Source organism: Telmatherina bonti (genome assembly GCF_933228915.1).
Source record: "Telmatherina bonti genome assembly, chromosome: 19".
Classification (NCBI taxonomy): Eukaryota; Metazoa; Chordata; class Actinopteri; order Atheriniformes; family Telmatherinidae; genus Telmatherina; species Telmatherina bonti.
In genome coordinates, this window is record NC_136617.1 from 20,275,395 (window position 1) to 20,287,931 (window position 12,537).

Below are 12,537 nucleotides of genomic sequence, written 5' to 3' on the forward strand. Positions count from 1 at the left end.
GCAGTTGAGGATTTGACCCAGTAGTGAGCTAAAGTCTAATGTGTGACACTAATTTACAGATCTTATGTGTTAACTAAATAAACTCCCCACTTTGATATTTTTTATGGGAAATATTTATGTTTAATTTAAACTAGCAAATCAAACCGCTGAAGACACAGTCACTAATTACGTTTCTGCAGAGGGTTTTTGACACATTTTTCAAGACACAGTTAAAAACTTTGTTTTTCTATAGAAAATTACAAATAAAGGATAAATTAAACTTTTCAAAGGACCTCCATATTGTTTAAGTATGAAGCGCATTCACATCTCGCAGATGAACGGAGACAATAAGAGTACGCAACCTGACCAGACCCCCATTGTTGAGCCTGAGAAACTTGATCCAGGTACCCCTTTTTCGAATGACTGCTTGGACATTAAAGGGTGTGTGGCTGCATTAATAAAACAGCAAGTGAACGGACACCACTTCATCAGGTTGCATGTCACTGTAACGTGAAGTCCTGTAGCAACAGCTTACACTCAGATGGACGAGACAATGTCTGTGGGCCCATGTTGGATGTTTATCTTGAAGATTTCAGATTGGGATTGTGAATATTTAACCAAGTGAATAAATTTCAAGGGGTTCGGTATAATTTGCTGTTGTAATATCTAGTCTGTAAATGCAAAAACTGACCTTCTTAATACAACACATCTTAACTTTGTTTCCTATGCAAATGTGTCAACTGCCTGCCTTTCTTGTAGAGACAGGTAAATGTAGCAGCAGAGTGCTCACAGAAGCAAGCTGTAATAAATGATTAACAGAGGAGTTCCCTCTCACATTACTGAAGGTGAACTACTCATCATTGCTATTCACATGGAGATTCAGAGGTCCAGCTGTATTTGTAGGCCAGACACAGATCATCCTGACAATTTATTTGAGTAATTAAAAGCTCAGAGTTCGATTCTCACATTTCAGTTCAGCTATAATTTCTCCTGATCTGTCCCTGTTATATGTAATTTTTGAGCCATAAGAGTTGACCAGCAAATAGCAGTACTTTTAGCTACATATGACAAGCCTGGTACATTATTGTATATTACTTTGGTCACATCCAAACCTAGGGGCTCATAACTTCCTACTATGATTTAAACAAAAAACGGATAGATGGATAGATGGATGAATGAATGAATGGATGGACAGATAAATCTCCTGGTGGGAAAGCAGGATCAAAGTTTAAGTTACGCTGTGTACCTTTACCACAAATTTGATCAACTTTGGACTGAGTCATACCAGGCCAGTGTCAGTGCTGCAACTGCCTGTCTGCTCTGGCCAAGCATGCAACAGGTATATATTTCCAGTCCAGGTAGTAACTTCCTCTTCTTTTACCCAAAGGGAATGGTTGATTAAACCTGATTCCATTAACTCCAGCCCTGAATCTTTATGGTGAAGAAACTCCAGTATTCCAAATGTGGAGCGAAGTTTCCCAGCTGTTTTTGTGCGCTGGTGGGCGGGCTGCAATGAATCAACAACTGGGTGGAGTTTGAGGCAACGCTTTTAGGAATGGGTCCCAAACCTATTTAGTTAGACAGCAGAGTTAAGGAAGGAGAGCTGGAAGCACCTGATGGTATCTTTGGGACAATCCGCTCCATGTCACTGCCTTTTTAAACTTCGCAAGAAAAACCTACCTCCAGGCGTCATCACTGTTGAGTTTTTCCTCTCTCTCCTCAAAACAAGTTCCAGTTGATCTCTCCATCTTCACCCAAAGAATTCTAGATAAGGAGACTTTGCACTATCGTTTTTGTAATTATTTTTTATTTATTGTATTTTGCACTAACGATGCACACCACGCAAAAGGACACGACATACACGAAGATTTTCGTCGGGGGTCTTCCCTACCACACCACAGATTCAAGTCTCAGGAAATATTTTGAGGTTTTTGGTGAGATTGAAGAAGCGGTTGTCATTACCGACCGACAAACCGGCAAGTCCAGAGGTTATGGATTTGTAAGTATCACCTCATAATTTCACATTTACGCAGAACTATATTCAGTCATTTTGCGCGTGTAATTAAATTCCTGTCCTCTGATTGAATTTGCCACTGTGCTGGGCTGTTTCTGTCTCTTACAGCATATTGACAAAGTTAAACTGAAATATCAGCCTTCGGTCACGAGGTGTTTATGTTTTGATAAGAAGGCCACTCTTATATTTGTCACTGGCTTCTGTTGCAATCACACAACTTGTAGCGCGCTGGTATGCGCCCTGACGCGTTTCTCGGAGCGCTGCCCTCTCTCTGACAGCTGCGGTGGGCTGACAGAAACCTCACGGCAATGTCATGATGTTGCAGAGCAGATTGAGAAAAGCGTCATGGTTTCATTATCTGCAAGGCCGCTGCTTGCATAGGAAAAAAACAACTTGCACTAACTTGTTAGAATACTTTGTCATATTTTTCTTTTCTTACATGAGTACACTGTCTTGAGTCCCACATTTGATTCATCGACGTAAACCAGATGTATTGCCTAAATGTAAATTCAAAAGGGCTGCACTTTTTTTTTATTTTAACAAATCCTAAAGACTTTGATAAGATCAGAAGGGAGGCTTTTATATTTTAATTTATTTGTTTAACTTAAAATTCAAACTTTACACATGGCACTGCAAAAGAAACTGTTCCATTTGTTCATTAGAAGCAACTTTTCATTGTGGAACTAAACTGCTTTGATTGTTCTTGATTCATCCACTTCATAGTGTCTTCTCAACTACATCCATAGACTATTTATCCAGTTGTTCTTTATTGTCTTATCATTTTCTCTTAAGTTAAGTAATTATAAAAACAAACAAAAAGCATCTCCAGATTCTTTGAATAAGCACCTATAGACAGTTACCTATGCAAATTATTACACATAGTTTTTATTATTTGCTCACTTATACAAAGAGAAAAGGGGATTAATTGATCAATTATGTCCTGTCCCTTATTTACCTTACTGATTTCAGGATTAGATTTAAGTCCTGACTTCAGCTTGACTCACAGTGTTACACCCACTGTCTAAAATGAAATGATCTGCTCTATAATCTGAAGTCCTGCTTTAATATTATTAAATTATTTATTCACAAGAAAGTTTATGACTGAAGATCTGGTTGAAGTAATCTTGTGATGGGAGCTTTCAGAAGCCATGTCAGCCTGACTTTTTTTCCAATTTTCATCACAGGTGATGAAAGTTGGAGTTCCCCTGAATGCTTTCCAGGTTTAGTGACTTGGACATCCACACTCACACCCAAAGAAAGAGGACTACACACACATCTACTTACAAAATTTGTCGTCTGTTTAACCACACAAGCATGTATATGCAATCAGTTTATAATAATTGGTGAAGTTAGGTGTGGACTCTGCAGGAAAATTAAACCTCAGCCTTTCTTAAACACCTGCCTGAGTGATCTGTTTCTTATCCATACAGGTGACGATGGCAGATCGCTCTGCTGCAGATCGGGCCTGCAAAGACCCCAACCCAATCATTGATGGAAGAAAGGCTAATGTTAACCTGGCCTACCTAGGGGCCAAGCCTCGTGTGATGCAGCCAGGTGAAAACAGCTTCATTTTCATTTTAGGGCATGTTTGCTTTGTAGATAATTCTGCATCTGCAGATGAAGAAACAGGTTAGGAGGTTGGTGCTTTGGTGAATTGGGGCTTCGTTGTGTTTGTTTGTAGGATTTTTCACTGAATTTAAATTTTGTTTTGCAGGTTTTACCTTTGGTGTTCCCCAAATTCATCCTGCATTCATCCAGAGGCCTTATGGGTAAGGACTGATGAGTTTACATGTGTTTAAGAGGATTGTTAAACTAAAACAGATGTAATTATTGTTGTGATTTAAAGATGAAGTGATACTTCTGGTGTTTTATGTTTCATTTCAAAAGAAAAGATTGTGATAGATGATAATCAGAGAGCAGATAAAAAGGGACTTTAACCTTCATTTCTAATCTTTATCCAGCATAAGATCAGTTAAACTGCCCTCCTTGATTTTCCTGTTTTGAAACAGTGTGTTTAAGTGTGTATACATAGCTGTGTGTGAGAGTGCGTGCTAAGTGGATTAAAGATGGAAACTTGCAGCCTGACTCAATGTTCTTTCTCTGGTCCGACAGGCTCGCTCTCGCTTAAGCTAACTGTGCTGGTTTGTGGAATAGTCCTTCAAGCGTAATCACAGATCAGAGAAGGGAATTACCTGTAGACTCATACGCACACAAACAAGTTCTCAAAATGGTGATTACAGATGCATGTACGTGGGTTTTATTTTGACTTTTCCATTGTATTTGAATAGAACGTAGCTTTGTGTGCAGTTATGAAGTGGTGTTGTTAGCTAAACCGTGTGCTTTCTTATTTTAGTTAAAAAAGAAGAAAAAATGGATTGATTGAACTAATGGGGTGTTCTTTCTCTTTTATGGAAGCTTGTCAACTTTGCAAAAGAGGAGCAATGCTTTTGTTTGTGTGTTTGTTTTGTGTTAATTTGATCATTTCTTTTAACTTGTGATCTTATCTAACAGGATGTGCTGTTTTATGTTTTTGGTTATTGTTTCGTTTATTGTTTTCTTTTTTTTTGGCTGTCTTGTTTGAGTGATTGGTGACTTTTCTGTGTGAAGTTAAATTTTTACCCTAACTTTGCTCCGATTTAGCACACTTTACGCCCTCCCCAATAACCAAATCCATCACTGCTCATTTGTACTCAACTCATAATCCTAGTGTTTCTTCACATTGTCACAACCGAAACATATTTACAATAAACATCTCACTTCTGTCTGTAAAAAAAATCCTCTTGGTTCTTCTTAGGGCCATGTGGTTTATTAGTATTTGAAAGGTAGATGAATGAATGACAAGCCTGTAAATTAGTATATGAGCTGCACATGCTTTTGTGGGTGCATCCGATCGCACGGGTACATATGGGTATGGGGCCCTATTGTGTATGTGTGTGCCTTTATGCATCCACATGCATACTCATTCAGCTCAGCTCACCAAAGTCTCCAGTGTGAGACAAACAAATGTCTGGATGTCTCTGTCTCTCTCTTATTCTCTCGCAGCGAGCTTTCGTCACATGGGCTCGCAGAGTTAAGGAAAACAAGCACGCCCATTGTGTCGCACAAAAGCCCCGAATGCTGACGCTGCAGTCGCATGAAGCTCTGAGTTTAGTCTGTATTGGTGTGTGTTTTGGGAGGGGGGTACATTGAGGGTTCTGGCGCTGTCTCTGTGTCATATAAAAGCAGTGCACTGGCCATTTAAATGGGGCCGTGTGGGTGTTAAAGTAAGAAGGTACAGACTTTACATGCCCATTTATAGACAAGTTCTCCATCATGGGAATATGAGGATCTGTCAGGAAATGTGGAAATTCATTGCTCACAAATTTACATCAAGTACAAAAAAGAGCACTTTCATCAAATAATTTGCCTGGCATTCATAACCAAATTGTCATCTATTTATGCTACAACTAACTAGCTAGTTTGTTACCTGCTCCAACCTGTTTCCATCTCGGGCATCAAATACTACAGTTTTGTCAAAGTACTCAGACATAAAAGCTACATGTGCTTTGGTTAGTGTGGTGACCCAATGTTGGACTTCAAATCTGGATGACAGGAATAAAGTTGCATGACTTTTGTTAATGGGGCTTGAGTTTGAGAAAATAGTTTATTTTCTTTTCACAAGATGTCCTCTTACAGTTTAGGTATTCACCCCAAACTGCTTGGTTTATTTACCAGACACCTAAACAGAAACCAGTCAGAAAAGGCAGGCCATTTGATGAATAAATATACAAATAAGCCACACTTCTCAAATGAATGAATGACGTGTCTAACAAAGTCACAGTCAAATAGTAGCACTCATTGACCATCATTATAACTTCAGAGAAATTGGGACTTTTGAAAGAGAGTCTATTTATACAAAAAATCTTATCTCATTGGCTTTTCTTTCAGACCTTTGAGTGTCCATATTTTATTATACTTTATTCCAAAGCTCTTTATGATTTGGTTAATGTTTGGATAGTGTTGCACCTGGTGTGTTCTTTTCTTCATAAGCTTCCATACACCGTAATCAGTTAAGGTATCACACAAAGCATTGAACAATGACTAATCTGTGACCAAACAGTGTTGAGTAATAATACTTTTATAACTAGTAACTGTGCTACTTACATAGTAGGGTAATTTGTTAGAAGTTACATTTGCATTACCCATTTGCAATTCCTGGTGGATTTAGGTTATGAAGTCAAATAGCATTTTGAACTGGTTGTTCTCCCTCATCACATAGTCTATATAATACACCATAAAACAAAGTTCTTTGGGCTAATAACAGACACAGCAAATGCTACTCCCCTGATAGCACTTTATTAATTAATAAATAAATAAATGCATAAACATTAAGTGTCTGGGGCCTGATACTTAACCAATTAGAATGATTTTAATGATGATCTATTCAATAAAATATAGTGACATCACAGTTTTTGGTCCTTCACCACATAACCAGCAACATCTTTATTCATTTCCCAAAGAGTGGTGACTTTTACAGTGCTGATAGCTAGTCAATGTTGGTATGGGGGTTGTAGCTCAGGCAAAATCACTGGCATTGTGGAGCTTTGCTTAGCCTCCAAAACCTTTTTCAAATAATGGATTACATAAAAAGCTAAAGCAATATACGGTAGTATTTCTAGTTACCACGAAAAGTAATGTGATTACTAAAAAGTAGTGCTTTACCATGTTCCTTGGTAATCTGTTACACATAGCATTGCCTACAATGGCCTGTAAATGTGACATTTACAGGCCATGACAGTTGTCACACATAATGTGTCACCCTCTACACAGCAGGCTGGCACATGCACCATCAAATACAACTTTTTGATTAATTAGTCTTAAACGACTGCAGATTTGTATGAACAGACCTGATGAAAACACAGAGAGGAACACTCGGGCACACTAAATTTTCAGCATGCCCGCATAGATCAGTCACTAAGTTACTGTGACAGATTAAATTTTCCTATTTTAGCACCATCTCCCTAGAGGGGAAGACTTTTTTTGTTTTTAAGCAAGCTTTAACCAATTGGTCAGCCAGGGCTTTGCTTCACATGCCATTAACTCCACTTATGTCATGCGTGAGTATGTTTTTGCAAGTCTGTCTGGTACTCTGGCCATACAGCTAGAGACAGTGCCAAGCACTGAACTGGGTGAAAAGAGGTAAATGTCACTGGAAGTCCATTTAAAAAATGTTTGACTTAAAATCTGTCAAAGTCGCAGCTCCTACCGTCAACTTTGTAGAGAGCTGAGGCAACTGAATCGGAAAATTGTACGAGTTAAAGCTGATTGTTTACTGTCTTCTTCCCCTGTGAGTCCTGTTCCCATAAAGGTGAATGAAAGGCCATGAAGTATCCACTACCACAAGGAGCGCTTACAAAATGTTTTTTATAAACTCAAGCTGTTATGAGGAGAAAATGTTTTCAGGTTTTTCAAATTTGTTCACAGAACTACATTCATGGATCCGTAGATGAAATTTATTTCTTGAACTGCTGTTAAAACTAGAAGTTGACTATAAAAAATTTTTCAGACGTCGTACTCACCAATAAAAGAGTAAATAAATGAGAAGTGATGGATGACATGGTGGTGCAGTTGACTTTGGTTTGATGGCCTGATAAATATGTTAAAGAATGAAAAGCATGAAAAATGGCATAATGGCAAAACAGAAAAAAGCATTGACCTTATAGTTAAATTATGTGCCTCTTCTATGACTAGGGCCTTCTTTTTAATCTTCCTGTACAGTATTAGTCTTATTTTATCAACAGTGCTACTTAGTGTTTATGTTGAAGAAGTCCAGCGAACCTTAATAGGTGGTATAATGGTTACGGTACTGCATGGACACCGGGGATGGTGTCATGTACAGTCAACCTGAAAACCAGCCTGGACCTGCTGAGTTTCATTAGAGCAGCTTTCAAAGGAGAGTTTTGCCGTCACATGATTTCAGAAAATGTTGTTTCATAGGGTTTTACAATTAGCTTCACTGAAGTAAACACCAAAACAGATACTGGCCTGCAAAAATGGTTCTAGTTTGAATATTCATGTATATATGTGTGTTTGTGGAGGTGTGCGTGTTTTTACCTGATTTATGTGTTGATTATAATAACATTACGCTTTGCTCTTCAGTAACAGGGACACTGTTCTTTATCATGCCTTCTTTCATAGTCATCACCTCCACTGTTTGTGTTTTTGTCCTTAACTGTATTGTGATGTGTTGTGATCAATGTAGTGAGATAAACTATATTTTATTTTATTTTATTTTATTTTATTTTATTTTATTTTATTTTATTTTATTTTATTTTATTTTATTTTATTTTATTTTATTTTATTTTATTTTATTTTATTTTATTCCCTGATGACTTGCTGTTCTTCTCTTTGCTGTTTTTCTCCCACTCTATTGTTTTGGGTTGAGATGCGAGTTGGATTGGATAGTGGAGTGCTCACAATAGGGTTGCCACGATAGATCCTTCCTTCTACTCTTTCGTGTTTTGTTTCTGTAACTGCACTATTGTTTTTACATTCAAACTCTGTAGTGAACATCAGGTTTCAATAGCTTTCCTTCATTTTCTTAAGAAGAAGTTTCCTTTTACTCAGAAGAAGAAGGCGTCAAACTCTTAAATCTATGCTTCATTAGTTAAAAGTTTATGCTTAATACCCTTCAAACCCTTCAAATACCCTTCATCATCCTCACATGTTTTCTGTCCAACTGAGTTTCCAGCCTTGAGAGAGTTTGTTGGATGGGATAAAGCTATGTCATGGAGGGCAGAATGCGCTCATTGTTCAGAATTGTTTATTTAATCGAAACATCCCTGTCAGAGCACAGCCTAGTCCCAGTTACCCCCGCTGCCTTCGCAGCTTTTGTCCTGATACAGAGGGGGAAATGGCCAGCAGTGGCCCTTTTTAAAACTGTCCAGCTGTCAAAGTGGCAGTGACATTTTGACAATGCATCCCGAGGCTCATCTCCTCTGTTCGCACCCCCAGCCACAGCCTGGTAATATAAGCAATCCCCAATCTCTACCACTGGCCTTCCAACATGCATTGACTCATAAATGCAGGTTACGGATCAGCAACTGCCTTATTTTGCTGAATCTCACCTCCCTTTGCTTCACCGTAGGTTGTTTCTACATTTCAAAATAGACTTCAAAAAGTGAATACATTTTACTATTTTGTAGGTAATAAATAAGGTAAAAATCACCATTTGTACTAAAAGTAAATATACCTGTGTTGTTTTTTTTTTTTTAGCAGATTTGAGAAGCCCAGAGTGCCCAAAGTTTTTCTCGCCACACAACCATCTTTTCTACAGTTTTCTATTTTGGCAACCCTATATTGTCCTAATTTCTTCTAGCAGGCATTTCTTTGGTGTCCCTGACTGGTTAATTGGACTGGGTGGTGGGAGGGCGCTTGGCCGCAGTGTGATGGAGTTGGGTTTTAGGGTGTTTTTTTTTCCAGGGAATAGGGGGCTTTTGCTGTAATATTCTACGTTTGGTACTGAAGTAAAACTAACTATGACATGTGTGTGTTTGCCCCACAGCATCCCGGCCCACTATGTGTACCCTCAAGCCTTTGTTCAGCCTAGCGTGGTCATCCCTCACGTGCAGCCTGCAGCTGCTGCACCTGCCACTGCTTCCTCCCCTTACATCGACTACACCGGCGCTGCCTATGCACAGTATTCAGCTGCAGCCAGTGCAGCTGCTGCTGCCGCCTATGAGCAATATCCTTACGCAGCCTCCCCTGCTACCACAGGCTATGTGGCTACCACTGGCTATGGCTATGCTGTCCCACAGCCTTTAGCTGCTGCAGCACCTGGATCAGCTGCCGCTGCAGCCGCTGCCTTTGGCCAGTACCAGGCTCAGCAGTTGCAAGCTGACCGCATGCAATAGCATCCACTGCAAATGTCGGGCAAGAAGAGGAAGGAGGCCCTCCCATGACCACAGCAGAGTCATTGTATGGAGACAAGAAAATGAAAGGGGGAGTGGCTTTAAGGGTGGGCAACATCTCCAAAGCAGAGTTGCTTTAAAAAGAAGAGGATTACGGTGATGGTAGTGGTGACTATGGTGAGGTGGGAACTTTATACAGTAATTTTCCAACTTGCTGTGCTTCAACCAAAAAAAGCAGAAAAGGAAAAAAAGTTGCAGAACAAATAATGAAAATGATTTACTTTTTTTTTTTTTTGTTGTTATTACTATGATTATTATTATCATTACTATTATCATTGTAGTAGAGTACTTTTTTCTAGAGGAAAATACAGGAACTAATCCCAGTGGTTGGTATACTGTCGGTGTTAACTAAGCCTTTAAGTCCTATTGCTGTCTTTAACGTTAGTTTAGGGGAAAAATGCCTTTCTTTCACTTGTTGTGTTCTACAAGTGTTATTTAATGCCCTCATAACATTTATATTTATTATTGTTATTATTACACATTGAGGGCTCTGCTTGTTCTTTATTGTCTTTCAAAGTGCATTTTTTTGGAGTTAATATTTTCTGATAATCAGGGAAATGGAACCCTTTCCAATATGTTAGCTTTTGTCATGTGACCTCTGTCAGGAAGTCAAAGACTTGTATCTCGTTGTGACACACACATTTAAAGAACTACCGTTTTATCTTCCTGATGCTGAATGTCCCTTTTTTCTATTATTTTACTGAGTCTCGACCTCTTGACCTATGCAAAGTAAACAAATCACCATGAGACAAAAAGACAAAAAAAAAGACAAAGAAAAAAACCAAAAACTGAAAATGTCATCAACTCTGACTTGCCTCTTGGACGAGGGGGGTTGGGGGGGTGCAGTGGTAGGGTCGGAGGGCTAGTCAAACAAAACAAAGCACTAACAAAAGAAGAGAGGTTGGCTTTAGACAATGAGAAACACTAAATCTGTTGCTTTTCAACATTTCACTCACATGTATACATCCAGAGCTGCACACATAGCAGTCAAAGACAAAGGCAGCACAGTCATGTATCTCTGTGATGGTGAGAAAGAAAAAAATAGAGAGAGAAGCAGCTGCTGTTGGGTGGGGGGGTGGACGGAGCCGCTCCAGTGCCACACAGACGGATCTCTCTGGAAAGAACGCATCACTTGTGCTCGTTTGTTGAGCTGTCACATTTTAATCCCTGCCAAGCCCTTTGGGAACCAACTTTACACCCCTTTCACCCGACACAGAGCCCTGCGGTGGGTGCCCCCACTCCCCCTCCGGTCATTCAGCGATGCTGCCGCTGTCAGCATTTCCACCTCTGCGCTGCTGCAGTCTGGTGTCAGGTACACACTCACAAACACTTTCACCAAAGCCACCCCAACAACTGGCCTTCCTCATGTCTGTCAAGAACACCAGGTGGGGTAGGGTGCCGATGGGGGTTTACTCTTTGATGTTATGTTGTTCTGTGTGCCTTACATTTTTACAGCTATTTAAGATGAAAAGAAAAATAAATAAATAAAAAGAAAGAAATCTACTATTTAAGATATTTATTTTTGAGGGTTAACTATGTTGACACTCTGAGAGTAGAGACTTAGTGGCGGTACTGTATTAATATTATTATGTACTCATCTCAAGGCATATATAAGTTATTGATTAGTTTTATTATAAGTATTATTAACATACTCAACCAAAAATGTTAATGTAGAAGTTATTTGAAATACTGTTATGTGCACTGTACTATTTTTTTTTTAAAATCTTTTTGATTCTTTAGTACATGACATTAAATTTTAGTTTAATGCCTTTTGTATGGAAGAATTTTATTTAAGTGCAAGCCTGTTTGCATACAGATCGTGCTTCTGTGTTTAGATAAGAGGAAATAATAACTTTGACAGAAAAAAAGCAAAAATGCTGCTTTTCTCTACTAGAATGTATGGTTGTCGTCAAGGTTTCAGTAGCTGTGCTTCTTCTGCTTCATATACATCAGATCAGCTGTTTTACACTGTTGGGAATTTTTATACTTGAACTCTTTCTTACAAGGGAAATATGAAAAATGAAATGAAAAAAAAAACTTTTTGAAGAAGCTTTTAATTGTCACTGGATGAAGGCTTGTAAAATGTTGCAATTTAAAAGCGAAGGTCCTGTTGATATTAAAACCTTTACTTCAGATTTTCACATTATTTACTCAAATTGGAATAAAATGTTCTATATTTGAAAAAAAGAGTATGGTGTTTTTTTGTTTTTAAAAAAAATGAATTTCATTTCACTTTATGTGTTTGCTCTGTGATCCTTCTCCACATGTAAGGTATATTTCTTCTTCACACCCCATTTTGTTATAGAGATCATACCATGGTTTCACGTGGTTGTTTTTCTCTCTCTTCAGCACTTTTATAAAGCACAATGTGAGATTATTTTTCTTCTTTAACAATGCTGCTAACTAGCTTAAATGCCTAATTTTGTGGTCCAGTATGCTATTCCTTTACATTTCTGCATTACCATATAATATCCGCTTCATGGTTTGTTTGGCACAACTCATACAAAGACTAACCTGCTGCCTTGAGGTTTCTACATGATACAACAGAGAAAGTTGTCTGTTTTCTCCAGCTGAAAAGAACAAGAATAAAAGTTG

At 38.6% G+C, this 12,537-nt stretch overlaps 1 protein-coding gene across 1 annotated transcript; it reads left to right on the top strand.

The window, feature by feature from the left end:
* The first annotated feature begins 1,585 nt into the window (after positions 1–1,585).
* Positions 1,586–12,012, top strand: rbm24a (RNA binding motif protein 24a). Its single transcript, XM_079258327.1, has 4 exons — positions 1,586–1,978; positions 3,424–3,547; positions 3,708–3,762; positions 9,537–12,012. The coding sequence occupies exons 1-4, from the start codon at positions 1,811–1,813 to the stop codon at positions 9,883–9,885; spliced, it is 696 nt and encodes a 231-aa protein (XP_079114453.1). The 5' UTR covers positions 1,586–1,810; the 3' UTR covers positions 9,886–12,012.
* The last annotated feature ends 525 nt before the right edge of the window (positions 12,013–12,537 follow it).